Source organism: Bombus pascuorum, chromosome 5 (assembly GCF_905332965.1).
Source record: "Bombus pascuorum chromosome 5, iyBomPasc1.1, whole genome shotgun sequence".
Lineage (NCBI taxonomy): Eukaryota > Metazoa > Arthropoda > Insecta > Hymenoptera > Apidae > Bombus > Bombus pascuorum.
In genome coordinates this window covers 8467213-8489155 of record NC_083492.1, presented here as the reverse complement: position 1 = coordinate 8489155, position 21943 = coordinate 8467213, and the positions used below count along the sequence as shown (strand labels likewise).

The 21943-nt window shown below is 33.5% G+C and overlaps 3 protein-coding genes across 11 annotated transcripts in view; 2 read left to right on the top strand and 1 right to left on the bottom strand.

Moving 5' to 3' along the window:
- The window catches only part of LOC132907254 (calcitonin gene-related peptide type 1 receptor-like), a 167051-nt gene that overhangs the window by 85852 nt on the left and 59256 nt on the right, over nt 1-21943 (bottom strand). The gene's annotated exons all lie outside the window — the stretch shown is intronic.
- LOC132907252 (UDP-glucosyltransferase 2-like) overlaps nt 1-21943 on the top strand; it is a 273020-nt gene that overhangs the window by 246720 nt on the left and 4357 nt on the right. Inside the window, exons 2-3 of one of the 2 annotated variants that reach the window (XM_060960166.1) lie at nt 13524-14138; nt 21021-21437. In XM_060960166.1, coding sequence (XP_060816149.1) covers nt 13743-14138; nt 21021-21437 — 813 coding nt within the window. In that variant the 5' untranslated portion in view covers nt 13524-13742. Of the gene's footprint in view, nt 1-13523; nt 14139-18529; nt 19196-21020; nt 21438-21943 lie in introns of those variants that run through there. The other variant, XM_060960165.1, reaches the window with a different exon arrangement.
- Nucleotides 2270-13522, top strand: LOC132907253 (UDP-glucosyltransferase 2-like). The gene is made up of 5 exons (XM_060960167.1): nt 2270-2779; nt 6076-6495; nt 7700-7931; nt 8883-9108; nt 9462-13522. Exons 1-5 carry the CDS (start codon nt 2378-2380, stop codon nt 9742-9744), a joined length of 1563 nt encoding a protein of 520 aa, XP_060816150.1. The 5' UTR covers nt 2270-2377; the 3' UTR covers nt 9745-13522.

Sequence of the window (21943 nt, the reverse complement as noted above, 5' to 3'; positions counted from 1 at the left end):
ATATCTTGTTGGTGAAGAAAAAAAAAAAATAAAATAAAAATAAATATAGCATGTGGGTGGCTACCCCCAGCGGGGTGCCAGCTTCGTTTTTTCTAAGTTATATCTTTTATGTATGTCATCAAGAGTGAAAGAACGTTAGGCGTAGCTGTGTGGGAAAAAAGGAGGGGGAAAATGTAAAAATACTTTTGTAGATAAAAAAGAAACGATAAGAGTAGCATAATTCATTATTCCCATATATAATAGATTAAATCATGGAGCGACCGGATCATGTGCTTCAATCAAAACGAAAAATTGTTTAGTATTTAAAAAGCGTTAGTCTTTTCTCTCGTTGTTTTTCTTTCGAGACTTATCGTTGTTTGATTTTCAAGACTTATCGTTGTTTGACTTTCAAGACTGATCAAGACCATTTCCCGTCATTTAGAAAATACCGTCTGCATTAAAATTTCTCAGTCTCCCTTTCTACCATTTTGTACATTTCTTGCGTTTCTCGTTGGCCGCAAAATAAGACTAGTAGCTGACATAATTATTAGCAGTTATGTAAATGTACAAAAGTTGTAACAACAGGTAAAGATAATAGTAACACATACATATATATAAATGCATAGTGGATTTTGAAATAGTTTTTCATTTTTTAATTTGAATTTCCCTTGTTCTAGATAATTTTTCAAATTACAGCGTTAATTATCGATAATTATCGAGAAACTTATAATAACACTTTTACGCAGTTTCCTTAATTCAAAAGGAAAACTTAGAAGAAATCGAAATTTTCAGAAAGTAAAGTACATATCGTTCCTCTGTGTCTCTCAACGTCACGGGAAGGAAACGATCGATCTTCGAATTATTCTTTCATTTTCTAGCGCAAATTTTCCTAAACTCTAATTACACTCTTGCATAGTTCCCAATCAAGATGCTAATCAGATTATTACGAATTTTCAAGAAACTGCAAATTTATCCGTGAACAAAATGCAATTTTCCTACTCAGCAGAATAAAAAGATCGAAATAATTGAAGTAGCAAATTTTATTCGTTTCATTTAGAGTATCAAGGGAAACGAATAGTCATCGAGTTACGCGGATACCTATTAACTTCCTGTTCTATAATAGCTCATTTAAAATACAATGACAAACTCCAATGACAAACTTATCAACAGATTGTTGTAACTTGTATCTATGAGCGATATATATATATATATATATATATATATATATATAAATATATATATTTATATATATATATATATATATATATATATAATTTTGATTCACGACGATTCAATACTTTTAACCTAATAATCTATACAATTTTCTATATTGATGCATCCAACCTCATCATGTGCAATATGCAATCAGCATCGTCACAAGTGACATAACTTATTGGCGACCGAGCTGCTCTTTACAATGGCTCCGTCTCAAGTTTTGCCTATCTATATATACGCGTTTCCTTGACACTAGAGGATTACAATACAAACACTATAAGCTAGTGTCGAAGCGGCGTGTATGAAACTGCTTTTCATACTCGTCAGAAGATTTGAAGAGGCCGAAAACACGAACATTGCTCAAGAAAATTGCGCAAGTAATCTGGCTGGAGCGAGTGAAATGTGATCATTTGTGACTTAGACACTTCATCGTGATCATCCAACTCGAATACATAGTTGGCTGACGATCCGCACAGAACGTGATCAACAGCGCAGAAAGAAAATGTGCACTCGAGGATAAGCGTAATCGATGAAATTCCACTCGGTAGTTGTTTTTAACAGGAAACGACATGTGTAAATAACAATTGCAATTTAGATTGTGAGAAAAATCGAAAAAAATTGGAGGATCGAATTTATCTCTGAGCTTCAAATCATATAGATAATTGATTGAGTAATAACAGAGCTCGGTGATCGATAGCTCGTGATCTATTAACGTTTTATATCGATCGACGTTCTCTGGATGTTAGAATCGACGGTCGACGATAAAAAGTTGCTGCCTTTGGGAACCAGTGAACTGGATTGCAATCTTTCTACGGCCAGTGAAATATTTTTCAAAACAGTGGCTATTTTATTGTGAAGTGAACGATGATGATGTCAATTATGAATTAAACCGTGTCAATCGCAAGATCAAGTCGTCGCGCCAGTGTGATCCGTGAAGAATTAACTCTTCTCTTATCGCTTTCGTATTTCGAGTCTTTATAAAGGCTAACTCGTAGAAGCTTCATAAATTACCGTGGTTCCGACAAAATTTGTTAAAAATCCAAAGTTCAAAATTATTATTTGCCGTATTTTGAAGCTTCGTAAAAATTCAATTGCACGACTGACGGTGAACTAGGTCAGCTTCTGTTATTAACTAATTGAACAATTTGCAAGTGAAGTGAGTCTCTGAGAAAGTGTTGGGAAAATGAAGCTGTTGTCAGTGCTGTTATTTTGCACGATATTATCGATATGTCACGGATATCGAATATTAGGCGTGTTTCCCTTCAGTGGAAAGAGTCACTTTATTATGTTCGAACAATTAATGAAGATTCTGGCTAAGAGAGGACATCAAGTCGATGTGATTAGTACGTTCCCTTTAAAGAAGCCGTATCCGAATTACAACGATTTAATCGTGCTACCGACAATGAGACAATTCATGAACAATATGACTTACGCCGAAATAAAAACATTATTTGCGGTCTCACCTACTCAAGCCGTGGCTACTGTAGGGGGAAACGATGTTTGTGAAATTTTGAACAACTCACAGATACAGCAACTTATACGAAACCCGCCTAACGATCCACCTTACGACGCGGTCATAGTAGAGGTATGAATTATAATAAAATATCGCGTGAGAAAGGTCCTCGTTCAATGATATCATTTTATTCATGGAAATAAGGAAATTTTTATCTTAGAAAGTGGATCGCTTCATCGGTAGTTCGTTTCTGCAGAAATTTCAAAATTGTAACAGATTAGCCGTGTAGTTAGTTCTAAGAGCGAAGAAGAAAATTATGTTAGTAATAGTTCGGATCGATCGACAGCTTAGGAGATTTAAAAATTGTTCCGCTATGAGATACAAAAGATCTATAATTCAGCGTGTCTGTTTTCCTGTGATCTTTAATTTCATCCGACCACTTAATACAGTTAAATATATAAAATAAAATTGAATTCGATATAATTTATCGAAATATCGAAATTTCGTGAAATGTAATAAAAGGTAAAGCGTAATTCTGTTACTAGCATTATTAACGATACTAAAGGATACACTTTTGCTATAGTACTTGCTTTTTTTAAGAGATATACTTTTGAAATATCCAAGTTTAAAATTGCAAATTTGTCTAATTTTCCGAATGCTCGCTAATTTATTACGAATAGATAATTCAATAGTAAGCGCTTGAAATAAAAACGAAGGTTCTTTGACAAGAAATTTCGATTACAAGAAGAAAGTTGGTGAGAAAATTCGCTAGAAAGGAGCTTTAGAGGAGGAGAGATAAAATAAAATAAATCATCTAAGTTATTCTAGATTATAGCGCTTAGAAATATATTGATATCAACCGAATGCCAAATACATATACAACGCGCGTGAATAAAATATAAATGTTATTCTTAGTTCGCGTGTATTATGCAGCGCATAAAGTTTTGTATTATTTGCCAGGTATTTTACTTCGTTCGTGATTATAACTTCCAAAGGATATATTTTTGATAAAAGAAATGACTCCTGGTTACGATACGTAGAACATATCGCATTTATAATTAAAATATTATGTAAGATTAGAATCGGACATCAAAGGAGTATGCAGATTTGTTGTTATGTAATTTTCATTTACGTCATATATCGCATAAAATTATATAGTAAATCTCGGCAGTTCGAAACGTAATGATTTCAATTGTAATATATATCGCAATTAATATTTACGAATCATTAAGCAATCATGGTCGTTGCCAAAATTTTCAGAATATATACGGATGAGGAAGAGCTATTAAATAATTTACGTACTAGAATTTCAGTGGAAATTAAATTGATCGCATTTCGCGTTCATTTATGAAACTTGATTTATTTGTCCGTGGCAAATAAATAAATTACATGTTTATATTAAAACAAACATTTGTCAAAAGTAATATGTGTAGGAACCAATTGTTACATTGTAACGGTAGATTGCTGAATCCGACGATAATTATAAAATGAAATAACGCATAGAAAGAGGAGAAAAAATAAATAAGAAAATAAAGATAGAATCGCATAAATATTCTACTAATTAATAATTTATATAAATAAAAATAGAGGATTTGTTACGCATAGTTATAGTGTGAGTAAGAGATCTCGTGGTTATTTGGTACTCCAGTGTAAAGTGTCGTTCGTAAATTACAAGTAGAATTAGTCGATGATTACCTATTGCTCAAAGTAGACCTACAATTTGTCTCGTTATCTCGTTATAAGGAAACGCTATCAAAATCACCACTAACCAGCCTGTTCGTTCTTCCTTCAACTTACAATTATTCCCTGAAAGCAATATCCTTCGTCCGCACCCCTTTCCATCAGTTTATTGCTCGCCAATATACTTTAGACATTAAATCTTCGAAGCAACAGTCTATTAGTTAGACCATCCTTGCGATATCTTGACAATTCGATATTTCAAAATGCATTGTCGTTATTGCCGATTACAAGATATAATTACAAGATATTTTAAAGGACCTTATTTAAACCGTATTTTAATTAAATTAAATTAAGAACCGATAAATCATTTTATGATAAGATATTCTCAAGATATTTTAATTTATACATCAGAATAGCATAATTACACCTGTTTAAAAAATTCTTTTTAAATTGCCATTTCCTCTTGATAATTTCGATCAGACATAATCCACATTTATGTTCTTTAAATCACGAAATTTTATTCATCTCTGCAGAAAATTATTTAAAATAAAAAAAAAAAATTAATTTCCTTTCTGCTAATTGGACGAACAGATAAATTTACTTTTGGTAGTATGAAAATTCCAACGAAAGCGAATTTACACTATAAATAATATTTCAGAATATCGGAAATCTTTACACAAATAGTTGTTACTTTCTATCGTTAACCAGTTAGCTGTTTCTGACGAGTATACTCGCCATAGCTTGCTTTTTCCGACACGTTTTAGATACATACTTTTTAAAGTTTTCAAAGAAATTGTACCATTCTTAGCAAACGAACAGACAAGTGCGATTAAATAACTTCTATTACGTAATGACTTCAGTCCAGTGACTTTATGTAAAGTCATTTTCACTCATCTGTGTTTATCTATAACTGTTATCGTTTAATAACAGTAAATGCCACTTGTCACGAATGCTACTTGATGCTTAGTCATTCCTTGATAAAATATCGTCGATGAAATTTTCCTTTTTCTTCCGTTTTTCTGTTATCACGTAATCTGATTGTAATTTTTCAGACGTAAACTATATTTTGTTTTCCAGTAGAGGAGCTATATTTTCCCCTTCCCGATAGTTGCGTAATCATTAGAAATATTGGAAAGTTTCGAAGATCGAAAGTCACGGCTACGACAAATTCATAGTGTCATAGAAATGTCGTAAATAGTTATATAAAAAATATTGCAATAAGATATCTGTTGTTTATAACTGTATGAATTGCTCCATGTTTCGAATTCTCGTTACTTTTCAGACAGAAAAACAAAATCATCGAAAAAATGTAGAATAAAATAGAATGAAATAATTGAATAGAATAAAATATAATAAAATAGAATAAAATAGAATAAAATAGAATAAAATAGTTGAGACTGGATATTGCTTTCAGAAGTGACGTTACTTTTACGAGTAATATCCAATCTCTTTTTAAATTCTCCTTAAATGGAAAACTTAGATACGATATTAAACACCTTTATGCGACGCTAATAATTCCGCGTTGATTTACTTAAACTCTTGTTTCAGCACCTTTATCAGAATAAAGATTCAATTGGATAAAGATTCGTTTAGAGCACCCAAACTAGCACCCTGTATAATTTCATCTTTCTTCGGTTCTTTCTAACCATCAAACGCTTTCGAAAAGATCGAAAGAAAGGAAAATTGTAAATTTCAATTGTAAAAATTCCATGGAAGTAAATGCCACCCGTTTGTTCAACCTGTTTCAGGTATTCGGCGCGCAGTGTTTCGCGATATTTGGTGATATCTTAAAGGTGCCAGTGATAGGAGCGAGCTCCTCTGTTCCTTATCCATGGATCTCCGACTGCATAGCGAATCCGGATAATATGGCGTTCGCGCCAAGCAATCTAATCGCCTACCCGCAGAATATGAACTTCTGGCAGAGAATGTACAATTTTGTGAACACCATTTATATGAAATGGGAGTTCAGAAGAGAAACCGCAAAACAGACGGATATTCTAAGGAAATACATTAGTCCTGACGCGCCCGATATCAGAGAAGTGGAAAAGAAGATATCTATAATCCTCGGTAACTCGCATATTTCGATAAATGGAATCAAGCACACTACTCCTGCGTACATCGAGGTCGGAGGATTGCACATACATGACGACGGAGTCGAATTACCCCACGTAATTTTATTTCTTTACTTTTGTCTTTTTCTTTACGGTTAATACATATGATATTTTGGATATATAGATAGATTCGGTGTACGAATCTTCTTCTATTTACCTGTTGCGTTGCGAATCCTTTCACGGCTGATACGAGAACTCGCTAGATTACAGAGAAAAATATTTAACAAATAGTAACTTTCTTATGTTATAGATAAAGATAGCGATCGAAAGATCGTAACTATATTTCGTAGAGTATCTTGAGAATCGGAAGATGTAGGAACAAATTTTCTTAAATTTAGTTACATAAAGAATTTTGAAAGAGACTCGCTTATTCAAATCAATTCAATTCAAGTACTATATGAATTAAATTTTATTGGGGCCATACAATTTTAATTGTACTTAAATTTTTATTGAATATTAGAAATTTAAATGTAGTATATCTAATATGTAATCAATTCGTATACTGTATAATTTGATGCTACTTGAATTAAAATTTATTGGGTTCACGCAATTTTGGTTGCATTTAAATTTTTATTGAATATTAGAAATTTAAATGCAGTATATCTAATATGTAATCAATTCGTGTACTGTATAATTTGATGCTATTTGAATTAAAATTTATTGAGTTCACGCAATTTTGGTTGCATTTAAATTTTTATTGAATATTAGAAATTTAAATGCAGCATATCTAATATGTAATCAATTTGTGTACTGTATAATTTGATACTATTTGAATTGAAACTTACTTAGTTCACGCAATTTTGGTTGCATTTAAATTTTTATTGAATATTAGAAATTTAAATGTAGTATATCTAATATGTAATCAATTCGTATACTGTATAATTTGATGCTATTTGAATCAATGCATTATACATTAAAATTTTTTGGTATCCTTCTTTTTTCTATTGGCTAGAATATTAGAATCAATTGTCACAGAGAATTTTTGGTGATTTGACTTTACAAATTCGTTTACCTTTTTGCATCGCGGCTATATAATTAAAAATAATTGCAACAGTAAGCTATAATGTTAGAATAGCAATGATAATAGCAATGAAAAAATGAAACGTAGTTTTCAGCAAGGTTTACAAAGTTTGATAGCAATCAACGTAGATGTTGTATAGCGGTAATTATCGATCGTGTTTCATACGAATTAACATTTGCGTTTGAAACATCACGAGATATAACGACATTCGACATATTGTAACGAGAAAATTATTTTCAGAGTCTAGAGAAATGGATGAACGAGAGCACACATGGATTCGTTTATTTCTCGTTTGGCTCGATGGTGAAGATCGAATCCTTCCCAATGAAATTCCTTAACATCTTCTACAACTCTTTGAGTAAAATATCACCTGTCCGTGTTTTGATGAAAATCGCAAAACCGGACGAACTTCCGCCTGGTCTGCCGAAGAACGTTCATGTCTTACCATGGATGCCACAAGTCAAAGTTCTCAGTAAGTAATCATCGCTGAACGTGTTAGAAACTGGGAGAAGGAAGGTACTTAGACAGATAAGATTTGTAAGGTCCATTAAGGATAAGACCCGTTAAGGATAAAAGTCTATTAAGGTAAAGTCCATTAAAGTTCTGCAGGAATTTTAATTCGTTCATTTTTCACTTCGGCAAAAGATATTTGTAGGATTAAAATATCATTTTACAGAACAGAATTACGAATGAATATATTCGATATTAAAATTGATCGTTAAATATTCAAGCTCGAAGCAACGTTACGACTAGACAAAATATCGTTTCTATTTTCAATTTTACTCGTCGATTATTCACACACGCATCTTTCATGCAACACATTTATATTCTAACGTTATTAGAATTTTATAAAATCGAAAGATTATTTTATAGCGTATTTGATTCGATGTAAATAAGATACACGCGTCAAAGATTTCTTCTTTTTCCTCTCGTTTCCTTCTGTTAAATATATAACATCCTATCAGCTTATTCATTATTCATTGACGATAATCAGCGATAAAAATTTGCGTAACACGATAGACGATTGAATTAGATTTTCTGATAAAAGTTTCAATCGATTAAAAAGTTAATAGCGTCCTTTAAAATCTAAACAACATTCCATCATCTGCAATTTGAATGCAGAAAATTCAATTTTCAATGACAGAAATATATCGACTCAAACGGTGCTATTTTATTTTTAATAATTAAATAATATTCAATCTTGATACTCTTGATACTCCATCTTCCATGTATTTCTACTACCAAACATTAAATAACGTAGTTAACCAGTCGGTTACGTATTTTCCTTTATTTCACTTAAGTTTCCATTATTGTAATTCCATAAGCAATAAACTTTAGAGAGATCAAGCAAAGATTACGAAGCTTCCCTTTAACCATCGCTTTAATCTTCGTTCTAACAAGATATTTGTTTTCTTTTTTCAAGAACACAAGAATGTGAAGGCATTCATCACCCATGGTGGTCTTATGGGTACCCAGGAGGCAATTCAATACGGTGTCCCTCTGATCGGTATACCGTTGTTTGCTGATCAATTTGTCAATATCGACATCTACGTTCGGCTCAATATTGCAGTAGAATTAGAAATTGACACTCTGACCGAGGAGAAAATGGATCACGCCTTGAATAGCATTTTGAACGATCCAAAATATCGGTATGTTTCCTCTTTTTAATTTTTCCCCAAACGCGTATATAAGTCACCTAATCGCGTTCATTCGTTGCTCCTATTTTAATTCTTCTACGTTCCGCTAAATTCGGCAAACAATTCTACAGACTATAATCGCATTTTTTCTATAAAAAGTATTTTCTCTTTTTATCTTACTATTTTATCTTTGAACTATTTGATCCCTGTATCAAAGAACATCTTTCGTCATTTAGTATTATATTTATGGCACAAGTTATCGTGCGTCTCGAGCTAAGAATATGCTGAGTAACCATGAGCCATGATATCGCGACGAGTTTAATTGCCCGTCTACAAAGTTCGTCAAATGTCTGTACGCGTTTCAGGGACACGGCGAAGAAGCTTTCGAGAAAATTCATGGATCGTCCGTTAAGTGCGGCGGACACTGCGATTTACTGGGTCGAATACATCATCAGACACGGTGCAAACGCGCTCAGATCACCGGCCATGGACTTGGCATGGTGGCAAGTGGAACTAGTGGACGTTGTAACGTTTATTCTGATTGCGACTATCGCCGCTCTCTATATTATAATGACCGCGATTCAGTTCTTGTTTAATTTAATTCGTAGCTCGGATTCCAACCAGTTACGCAAGAAGAAAATTTCTTAAATACTTCTTTCCTTTCCTTTTTTTTTTTTTTGCTTTTATTACGTTGATAACATGAAATCTTGTTTCGTTTCTCCTCAACGAAGTCGTTACTCCTTTTTCTACTGAAAGAGAAAAGGAAACGCGGTAAAAATATTTTTCGTACTATATATATTATTTTTGACAAAAAAAAAAAAAAAACGAAAGGAAAATTCGAATAGATGTAGTACATAGAAGATTAGTTTGGTGGAGAGACAATGTATCTCGTAGTAAATTGTTTATGTAACACGCTCTGTAATCGTATTTTTTGTAATTAGTCGTTGCTGGTTCCACGATTGGCTGAACTCGACGTTTTATCTCGTCTGCCTATGAAAAGGCAAATTCTTTTTATTAAACCGATAATTTAATTAATCGAATTGTATTTAACGATAATATACCAACGTACTCGTATCATCGCTTGTTTGCAGTTTTAACGATACAAGATAAATTCTTTTTCATTTTATAAAAATGTATCAACGCAGATATATTATTACTTAGGAAAATCTATAAGTGCAATTAAATTGTGAATTAATTCATTCCATACGAACCGACCAAGACAAAATATCGAGTCGCAAACAGTCGACTCGTATATATGTGTATATATATCGTATATATATATATGAATAGTGAAAAAATACAAAAAATGTGTACACGATGTATGTTTACTGCTGCTTAAGTGAATATACCTAAAGATGATCAGAACATCAGCGTGAAAAATAAGGGAGGTCTCTGTATTTGACGAGTTAAGGTCGCAATAGGCGAAAGCCTATTATTAGTATTACTACTGTTATACTCTTACAGTAACGTAAATTGAGTAAAAGAATGTCCTGTGAGAAAAATTATAAAGAAAAGGAAGTACGTACATGTTTGCATATTCCAGTTTTTATCTTTCAAGACAATCAGATACTTTTAATAGTAACAATAATAATTAAGTAATAAATAGAGTTATGAAATTAATCATTTTAAAATTATGTTATTATGTTTCTTCTGTTGCTCACCGATGTACACTTAAAATTGAGCATAAAACAAAGAACGAACGAACAAATGTAAAGCGATATTTTCTTCTATTCCAAAATCATATAGAACGTGGTGTAATATTTTGGAAATTGAAAAATACTTTGTAACTCGTGGAGGGAAAGAATTTCGTGATATATCGTTTATACTGATTTAACGAAACAAAATGTTCAATGATTGTTTCGCGTTTAATCGTTGCAAATGCGCTTGCCTCTAGATGCTGACAGTTCGTGTCAAATGCATTTTTGCCTCTCAGAATTTTCGACGTTATGAAAGAGTACGCTCGAAAAAGCAACGTCAGCCTGGAATTTTCGAAAATAGATATTTTTATCGATGATACGTGTCCCTAGTCACTACGCTTTTATCCGCTGGAATTTTCCTGCTTACACACTGTCAACTAAATATCGAGACGCGCTATGTACAATTAAGCGTCAGCGAGGCATTTTATTTACTGATCCTCGAGTTTTTCGGGAAAAATACAAATGAAACGAAGCAAGTTGTTCTTCCTCGTTCTTTCATAATTTTAATTAAGAGGCAAAAATTTCAAATGTTTATTTCGTCTCGATTGTTGTAGCGTTTACTTTCACTGTCAATATAAATTATTACGTGATATCGAAGAAACCGTAATAACGCCAATACACGTGAAGAAGTTCTTGACAACGAACCTTACTTATTGATATTCTCGTTTATGGGAGTATGATTATACTGTCAGATGTCACGAGGTAATTGCTATAAAATATCAATCAACGATACCTTCGGAAAATAACGTAAAGTAAATTAACGCGTAATTATTATTAACGAATTGTACGACGAAGATGCGGAAGATCATCAGAATACTATTACACCTGATAGCTTATTTGACTAAGACGAAAACTATTTTATAAAGCGAATACATAGTATTAAATAAATGTAAGCTCGTATTTAGCAAGTATTTCCCGTTAGAATTACACCCAGTTCTTAACTGATATCGTTTGATCCTGGTTGATTTGAAAGGAATTACATCAAGTTACTTAATTCCAAGATTAAAAGTTATCAATGCAATTTGTTACGATGAAACTAAATACCTAATTGGAAAAACGAAAGACCGATACTAACCGCTTCGATTATTTTATTCCCTGGTATTATCAGGTTACTTAATTTTAAGATTAAAAATTATCAATGTAATTTGTTACAATGAAACTAAATACCTAATTGGAAAAACGAAAAACCGATACTAACCACTTCGATCATTTCATTCCCTGGTATTATCAGGTTACTTAATTCCAAGATTAAAAATTATCAATGCAATTTGTTACGATGAAACTAAATACTTAATTGGAAAAACGAAAGACTCGATACTCGTCACTTCGATCATTTTATTCTCTGGTATTATCAGACCCTCGGTTTCTCCATAATTGAGCATTATGACTGAAAATCTCATAAATGCACTAGAATCAAGCGAATCTCTCTCGTACGAAACAAAACACGATTGCGATTGGAAGGTGAGCCGAGTAACTCGAAAACCGTCGAGTGACTATCCGCGGCAGTTAGTTATTGCCGTAAATCCCAGCGCATGAAGCCACAAATCACATTTGAATCGAGGTTCTACCGCACGATGAAGTCGACGTGGAAGCTGTGAATCGCGTTCTCCAATGTGAATCCATCGATCGGCAAACAGATGGTTCGGAAATGACGTTGGCCTTGGCAAACGTCGTTGCTCGCGAATCAACCGGAAAAAATGTCTCGAGAAGGCTGATCCGTAAAACGAGGTACGTTCGAATGACAGTGTGCTATTTTCAAGAGAAAGTCTTGGTCGATCGGACAGGAATATCGAGGCTATATACATGAGACTAGAACATAATGGCGAATATCCGGTACAAAACTCTGAAAATGAAGAGAGAGGATGAATGAATTTTCGGTCCATGAATGGCTAAATGGATGAATGATTCTTGTGTACGGGTTTCGAAGGTTGCTTTGTTCCTTTCGCTTTTGTTGATTAACAGTGGCACTATCGTGTATGGGAAAGTGGCAGGTCTCAGATTTGTTGGTTTTGTCGGAATCATTAGGAACATGCGACGTGAAACGCGAAACTGAGACATGAAAATTGTAAAGGCGAAACTTAGACATGAAACTTAGACGTAACAGCTGATTTCAACATAATCGTCCATCTATTTGTCTATAGACGAGATAGAATCATAATAATTAGCTTTTAGATGTGTTAACGTATATTCACACGTAACATACGTAAGATATTATATTTCAATATTGAAGTTCCATATAGTTATCTGAACGATAATCCCGGCTTTTGATGTACGATAACATTTATCACTAAAGAGATTTGATATAACACAAGTAAGCTTCGCTAGAACAGTGTGTGTTGTAATTACGCTTACGCGGTAACTCGTAACACCTATTTGCAAAAAAACATACACGACAGTGAGTAAGCAATTCGTGCAAGAATATTGAAATCCACGAGTCATCCTCGATCTTTCGTCAGTCAGCTCGTCCTAAGTGAAACTCGAAAACCCGTTAACATTCTGGAACATTATCTTACTAACACTGAAAGTGCCATGACTTCATTGCTTGTATATGTACAAGATCAGAAAGCAACACGCGAGTGATATGCTATATGAGCGATACCACTATACCAGTATAGATATCCTACAATATCATTCATCACTGAGTCAGTCGCAGAGTAAGTAATGATCCTGCAGCTCTCTCGAAGAAGTGCTTCGTCGTCAAAGTTCGATATGCTTCCATCTCAAATGAAGAACTTATAATAAAATAAATAAATCTTCGATGTTAAATGAAACGTGTTCTAGAATCCCGGTATCGTAAAGTCGAAATAATTTAAAGATAATTCAAAGAAGATATCAGTGGTTGGAAGGCGAAGAATACTCGAAGAATTTCATCGAGTCATTGGGTGGTGAACGAAGAAGAAAGATTAAAAATTTGAAAGGAAGGACCGTGTAAACTTGTTTGCCGTCACGATGAGACTCTTACTACCGATATTTCTCATGCTCTTCGCGTGTGGTTGGTGTAATGGCCTACGAATTCTCGGCTTGTTTCCGCTCAATGGAAAAAGTCATTGGGTAATGACGGGACGACTGATGACGAGCCTTGCGGAACGGGGTCATCAAGTGGATGTCGTTTCTCATTTCCCTATGAAAAATCCACCATCGAATTATAAGCAAATTTCTATACAAGGAACAGTACAGTCACCGGTAAATAACTTGCACGCGATCAACGTAACGCGCATAAGAGAGATCGATCTGAAATTCATTACAGACGTAGCAGGAAAAGATCTTTGCAAGTTATTTGAACATGAACAGCTGCAAAACGTTATAAAGAAGCCTAAGGACCACTACGATGTCGTCATAGTAGAGGTATGTTTTAACGATTATTACATTTTATTTTGAGACAAGATCTTTCGTCTTTCGGTATGTTTGTTGAATTGTATCGAATATCGAAAAGCATTGAAAAGAAACGAATTTGATTCGAAATTGCAGGAATACAGATTTTATTTATTTTATTATTTTCTGTTTATTTATTCGCTCCTATTTATTCTATTTATTTATTTTTTATGTTATTTTTATCGAACTGCTTTTCGTAAGAAAATAGACTTTTTATTTTGTCTTTCTCAATAGCCGAGATAGAAATAGCAGCACGAAAATTGGCAGTAAATTGGCGGTAAGTCGCAAAAAAGTAGTTTTCTATTATTATCTTATTCTGTGCAATTTAGTCTCATTCTAGTCCGTTCTAGCGTTCATGAATGGTCAGTCGTTTCGTGATTAGCACAATAAACAACAGTGTCGAATGTAATATAACATGACTTAATTTTAACACCTTGAAAAATACACCTTGCAATTTCAATTATCTTCTAAAATAGTATACACTTATTTACAAAATAGTATTATTTTCTGCAATAATATTCATTCATCGATAAAACTAAACTGATCATGATACTATTAAAAATGTTGCTTATCATACGCTGATATTGTACTTCTTTATCTATAAACATTCAACGGCATACTTTACGTCCCTTTTAATTAACAGATTACGTAAAGATCCTCATGAAATCATGAGATTCTTAATACACTTTAATTCGTCACATTATTCAAAGGAAGCAACTTCAAAGACAATCTAATTTATAATCGCTCGAGAGTACAATGAAGAAGTTTTACGTAAAGCAAATTACGACACACGTAATTACAAATCGTTTCAATTATTTAATTCGATTCGTATTTCGTAGGAGAATGAAATAAATTAATAGTCGTAACTGTTTTCGAAATTTTTGTTCTCCCTTGCTTCTGCGATACAATTCTTTCCCTATGCTCTTATCAGAACTTTGTCAGAACGAGGGTCAATATTATCACACCGACCAAATTTCCGAACTGTCCTTATTTTTCCGAGAAACAAATATCCAATCACTGAAATGAAAAATATGTAACAAATTATTAAAATGATGATTTATGGATGTTTATGTTTCTTCGCAAATTTACCTTTCACCTATTGGTGTCATGTCCAATATATCATAATTGAATTAATTTGCAATGCATAATGTTTAGTTAACATAATTGTCACGCGAACGTTTGAAAACGTGTTAATGCCGACGAAGTTCGATGATTCCAGATACACACTCAATTCAATTATAATTCGGCCGTGAAATTGATTAGCTACGTTTTAGATCGCAAAACCAGCTGATCGTTATTCAGCATGCATTATCATTATTGGAACCGCTGTAATCGACAACACGAATATTTCATTCGTCGTTTCACGTTTACGTTGATACAACTGCAAAATTGCAAAATTTGAGTTAAATGTAACATGCAACGTTCACGTTGATAAATAATCAAAGTTGATTTTACATCGAAACGATTGCTCTTAAGATCTTTTCTTTTTTTCTACTCTTTCTGGTCAAAACGATAAATCCATTAATTACCTTGTTTTTTTAAAACCCTGTATATTCTTCTAAATGAAACTTTTTCTATAGAAATCGACCATCATTCGTGAGTACATATTAAAATCGATCTATAATTATGACACTATGACGATTGGCAGTTAATTAATTATTGTAAATTTATATCTCGAATCAATAACCATTCAGGTAAACAGCACTGATAAGAGATTAACGAAGCTTCTATTACGACAAAGCAATAAAAAAGAATTATTTATCTGATAAGTATTTACATAATTAACTGTAGCGATAAATATCAGGTTGTTTATACGTTTATAAGTTATCTTTTAATGGGAAAAATCTGCAATTGACAGATTGCATCTTGGCAGATACGTCTTACAGAGATAACAACTTGTCGATAGTACGACATAGAATAGGATCTATTAATAACATCGACAACTTAGCGGAATTTGTATTATGCTGATGTTAAACAACATACATTGATAACGCGATGCGAAGAACGTTAGGAACAACAGGAAGATTCGACGAAGAGGAAAGATTCATCGCGATGAAACGTGAAAGTGGAACGCTTTCACAACCAAACAAAACATGACAATTTGAACGAGAGACGACTGGAATCGTGTACATAGCAATTATATGAAAATAAATATATAGAGTCTACCGGATCAACGTGGTAGAATTGAAACGGCACATGATCTATGAAATATCTTATCAAACATGGCATATGATCTGCGAAAAAAACTTTTTCAAGTACCTTTCGATATCGAGAACCACGAACCGTACTAAATAATAGAATCCCTAGCGCAATATGAAAAGAATGTTCTTTCTATTGATTGATACTTCAAACTGTTCCAATTAGAGTACGCTTCTAGATTTATCTGTAAAACTATCTTTGAGAAAAATAATTGCAAGTCAATGATCAAGGAAATACTTTATTTATAATTCTACAAAGTTACTTCGTCTAATCGTTTCGCAACTTTTTCGTTTAGAGTTTCTGTCATATATGTCCAACATCCTATAGAGAATATTCGTAGAGAGCTAGTGTAGAGACCTAGAAATACGGAAGAAACCGGTTTCTGATAGATTATTTTTTCTGTCGAATTCCATCTGTTCTACAACCATCGTTTGATGGTTACATAAATTCGTATTTCGTACCAAGTTCAAATATTATCTGCGCGGTACTCTACAATATCTTGCATTTCATGTTATCTTACACATGACATGGCAGAAAGTACAAGCTAAGCCCATTATTAAAGTACTAATGCATTATTTGTGTAGCCAAAAATATTTTTAACGATTTCAAAAAATTCTTTTATGGAAGATCTTGCTTCTTTAAATTGTCCAATTCCGACAGAAATTGCGTTCTTATGCAACTATAAGCTTCTTTCGCGTTATGTAGAGTTTTAAAATGTTTCAATCTAAAACAACTAACTATCGTAGTCATCTGGTTTAATCATCTCTGCCGCTTCTTCATAAATAGATTTCACGATCTCTTCTTACATCAGTTCGCCGCTGCCTTTCGCGGATGCAGCGACGAGAGTGTTTTCTTCGCGACATTTTGTAGTCTTTTACTTAAGCAACGATAAACGTGATCGAACAACGTTAAAAATCTCGTGTTTGTTAATGAGTAAATTCGTTTGATAAATGATTCTGGACCGCAGAAGGTTAGCTTGGTTATTTTATTAATTTATTTATTATCTTATCGTGTGTTATTTATTCGTAAGCGATTGTAAGATCGAAAACGAAAAGTGATTTTATTGTAATCATACTTCAAGTTTCAATGACGATTCGCGTCGTTAACTTTGTCTGGAAGAAACTCATTAAAGGTTGGAGAAGACACGTAACTGTGGTTTGTTATTGTCGGAAGAATAATTTCTATACATGTGGCTATTAAACTCCAAAGATTAACTCTATTCGCATTAATAACGATGCCCTTAATGAATAATAAATCTTCTTGATGAATATTCCTGATAAATATTGATACATATCTACTCACAATAGTTCTTATCAAAACGTGCTTGTTGATCTAAACGTATACATATTCATCGTAGCTTTTAAAATCTCGTTTGAGCACAATTACACGTATACATATTGTACACATACACGTATACGTGTCATTGTACCTTTTAAAAACATTGATCATGAACGTGCGCTGATATCTTAAGCAAATTAATTGGTTACCTTGTAATTTGAATAGTTCTATTCTTTCAACAACAAATTCAATAAGGTGTTAAAACATCGCTAATGTTTTTTTTCATAAATCGGAATTCGACGTACGTTCTACGACAAACACCTTCTAACGAAATAATTTCTAAGTAAAATCAATATCTCAGAGCAACTTTATTTGTATTTATTTACACGCGTTCATACAATATTTATCATTCGCAAACGTTCGATGCGAATTGGCTACGGATACCAACTATTCCTATTCTTAATCATCGCGTGTAGCTATTTTACGTACATAGGTACAGTAAAGTGATTAACTTGTTCTCGGTTCTGACTAGCCGCACTCTTTTCATCGGAAACTTAAAATACATACATATAGAAATACATAAATACAAGGACGTGAGTAAGCACATTACAACGAGTAACCAAATTCTCAAATTATTTCATCATTCGTCTGTTAAGAGGCTATCTAATCGCAAAGCGACCTGAAGAAAATCATCCTCTTAATATTCATCATTCTGGCAACGTCACGTGTTATCTCGTCGCTATTGAAACAACTATAATTCAATTATTCGTATACGCAATCTCCCATGATAGTAGTATATGCGATTACAACACTGCACATTAGTGCGTAGCGACACTCGAGCTCTGTCATTCAACGTCGAGTGAATCGCGGAGCAAGAAATGCTCTCTCGAAGAAGTGCTTCGTCGTCAAAGTTCGATATGCTTACATCTCAAATGAAGAACTTATAATAAAATAAACAAATCTTCGATGTTAAATGAAACGTGTTCTAGAATCCCGGTATCATAATTTCGAAATAATTTCAAAATAATTCAAAGAAGATATCAGCGGTTGGAGGACGAAGAATACTCGAAGAATTTCATCGAGTCATTGGATGGTGAACGAAGAAGAAAAATTACAAATCTGAAAGGAAGAAACGTGTAAACTTGTTTGTCGTCACGATGAGACTCTTACTACCGATATTTCTCATGCTATTCGCGTGTGGTTGGTGCAATGGCCTACGAATTCTCGGCTTGTTTCCGCTCAATGGAAAAAGTCATTGGATGATGGCGGAACGACTGATGACGAGCCTTGCGGAACGTGGTCATCAAGTGGATATTGTTACCCATTTCCCTATGAAGAATCCACCGCCGAATTATAAGCAAATTTCTTTGGATGGAACCTTACCGGCGGTGGTAAATAACATTCACATGGAAAATGTAACGCGCTTTGGACGCATGAATATAAAGCACCTAATAGACGTGGCAGGAACTTCGATTTGCGAATTATTGTCACATAAGGAATTGCAAGACGTTATAAGGAGGTCTAAGGATCGGTACGACCTTGTCATAACAGAGGTGTGTTTTAGATAATAATGATGATATTTTATTTTTGAAGCACGATAGTTCAACATAAAAGATATAATTTAAAAAACACGAAGTTGGCACCCTGTTGGGGGTAGCCACCCACATGCTATATTTATTTTTATTTTATTTTTTTTTTTTTATTACCAATGAGATATAACACTTTACCAAATGTCCTTCAGGACAAATTGTAAAAACCAAAAATAAACTATAAAAAAAAAAGTGATAGTTCACCTCATCGATAGTTTTATTTCTTAAATCATAGCGGAAAGTTTGAGTGAAAACTGCGAGGAATTGAAATGTTATTTTTATTAATTTTTCTTGTATCTGCGTTTTTTTTTTTTAAATTATATTTTTCTCTTATTTCTGTTCGCTTAATGCGTACACGAGCCGGAAATATTATTACGCGACAAAGTAGTTCTCACTTATTATCTTGTTAGCGTAGGCAATATTCCCATTTATAACAACATAGTATATAGTCCAGGTCAATTAAAATGTTTTGTAATAGAATATCATAAGTAAAGACGGTTGAAAAAACAAACACGCAACACTGACGTCTTATGCTAGTTCCTCGTAGTGTTTATAAATCGTCGTTTCGTCAACAACATGGTAATTAATATCACGCGTAATATAACGTCATTTAAGTTTAGCGTCTTCAAGCGTAAGCGTTACTTGCATTTCTAATATAGCGTATCATTTACTTACAGAATCGTATTATCTCTTACAGTGATATTCGTTTATCTATGAAAGAACATATGTAGTATTGGTGAAACAACACTAAGAGAATTATCACACTACTGTTTTTCTATCATAATACTGCACTTCTTTTTAATAACAGATTAACGATCGCTTCATCCTCGTTATGATAATAAATCTTTGTTACTGTTTACAGGTATACGACTGAATAAAATTGTTTCTTTTCGTCTAATATTGAGTAACCTTCTTACAGTAACATCATCGTTTTTCTGAATTTTTCGCGTCGATTATCATCCTTTTAATCATAGATATCGTCAAAGTTAGAAGATAATTAAAACAGGCTGACCTGTAAAAAACAGACAGATTATCGAGTGAAATAATTGGAAGATACTCTCGCGAAGCGACACTTTCGCAAAACCTATTCGAATCATCGATTCGTTTCCAAACTATTCAATATGACTAAGCAAATTTCCACAAAGTAACTTCGAACGACTTTCCACGCCATCAAGTTCCAAAACTGATTCAACCGTTTTTCCATTAGCGAATTATCTTCGGTCCTCAACGAAAACGCATTAACCGACCGATCGTTCGATCTCCGATGTGAATCGTTCGTGAGTCAGACGTTCATCGCACGGAATAATACATTTTGTCAAAGCCGGCAACTATCCAAGCAGTTTTGAAACAACAGTGTATATGGTTTCTCGAAACGCTAAAAGTTTACAAAACGAACGATCTCGTTGATTTCAACGATGTTGAGATGTTGTCAAGGTCAACATTCGGAACAACTCTTTTTCAAAACAAAATATGAGATAAAATTTTGTCATTTAAGGTTTAGTTTTCGAGTAAAATCGAGTTTGAAAATTTATCAAGTATACTTGAACGTACTGGACTGGATGGTACTAATTAATCGACAGCAGGTTATTCTACGTGCAAAGATAAATCAAAAATGTAGAATAGAAAACCGATGATCAGACCGGTGTTGATCAACGTATTTTAAAGAATTTCATTTCAACTATATCGTTTATATTTGCAAGCGCAGGTCTATGTTTAAGTGTCGAAATACTTATGCAACTAATTATTCGACAATTGGGAAGACTAAAGCGATTCCGTATATTTTTTCCAGCTGTTCGCTGCACCATGTTACTTGGCATTCGGCCGTCACCTAAACAAACCCGTGATTGGTATCATCACCTCGACTTTTCACGAATGGCTCAGCACTTTGACAGGAAATCCGTCTAATCCCTCCTTCACGGCTGGCTTATTCTCGTCGTTCGGCCAGCGAATGACTTTTTGGGAGAGGCTACAGAATACCTTCCTAACGAACCTAATATCGTGGCAGATGAACTACTATCTGGACCAGCAGGCTGTTTATGTGAAAAAGTTCTTTAATATAGACGCTAGCATCCCGGAACTTCATAAAGATATAGCGGCTATCTTGGTCAATTCGCATCATAGCATAAACGGAGTCAGGCCGATGACAACTGGGGTCATCGAGGTCGGTGGATTACACATTAATGAAAATTCGGATCCGTTAACACCGGTGAGTGACACGTGGCTTCTTTTTCTATTTATTTTTTCTGTTTGCCCTAACTAAAAACAAAAAAGATAGAAAGCCCTTTTAAAGAATATTTTAAAAAAATTGAATCGTTGGTGATGCAAACGAAATCCCACCCTGAAATTCCTACCTCACGAACATTTATTTCTCCTGAAAAATATTTCGAATAGTTGATTTAACAGATATTCGTACAGTGCGGTAAAGGTATTGAAAATATTGTAGGAAAAAGTAGATTTTCGAGGATGCAAAAAGTATTTTTATATTTACATTTACATTTACATACTGAATTTACTTTCCCCGATTTTTATCTTTATCGAAATATATTTCGAACGTTTGACTTAACCAGTGGTTGGGCTTAGTGTGCCTGAGTGTTTAATATCTTTGGCACAGCAATTATTAATAATTATTATTTTATATATTATATTGAAAAAAGATGTACTCCTAGATATATTAACCAGAGATATGGAATTTGGCAAAATAGAAAATCGTGT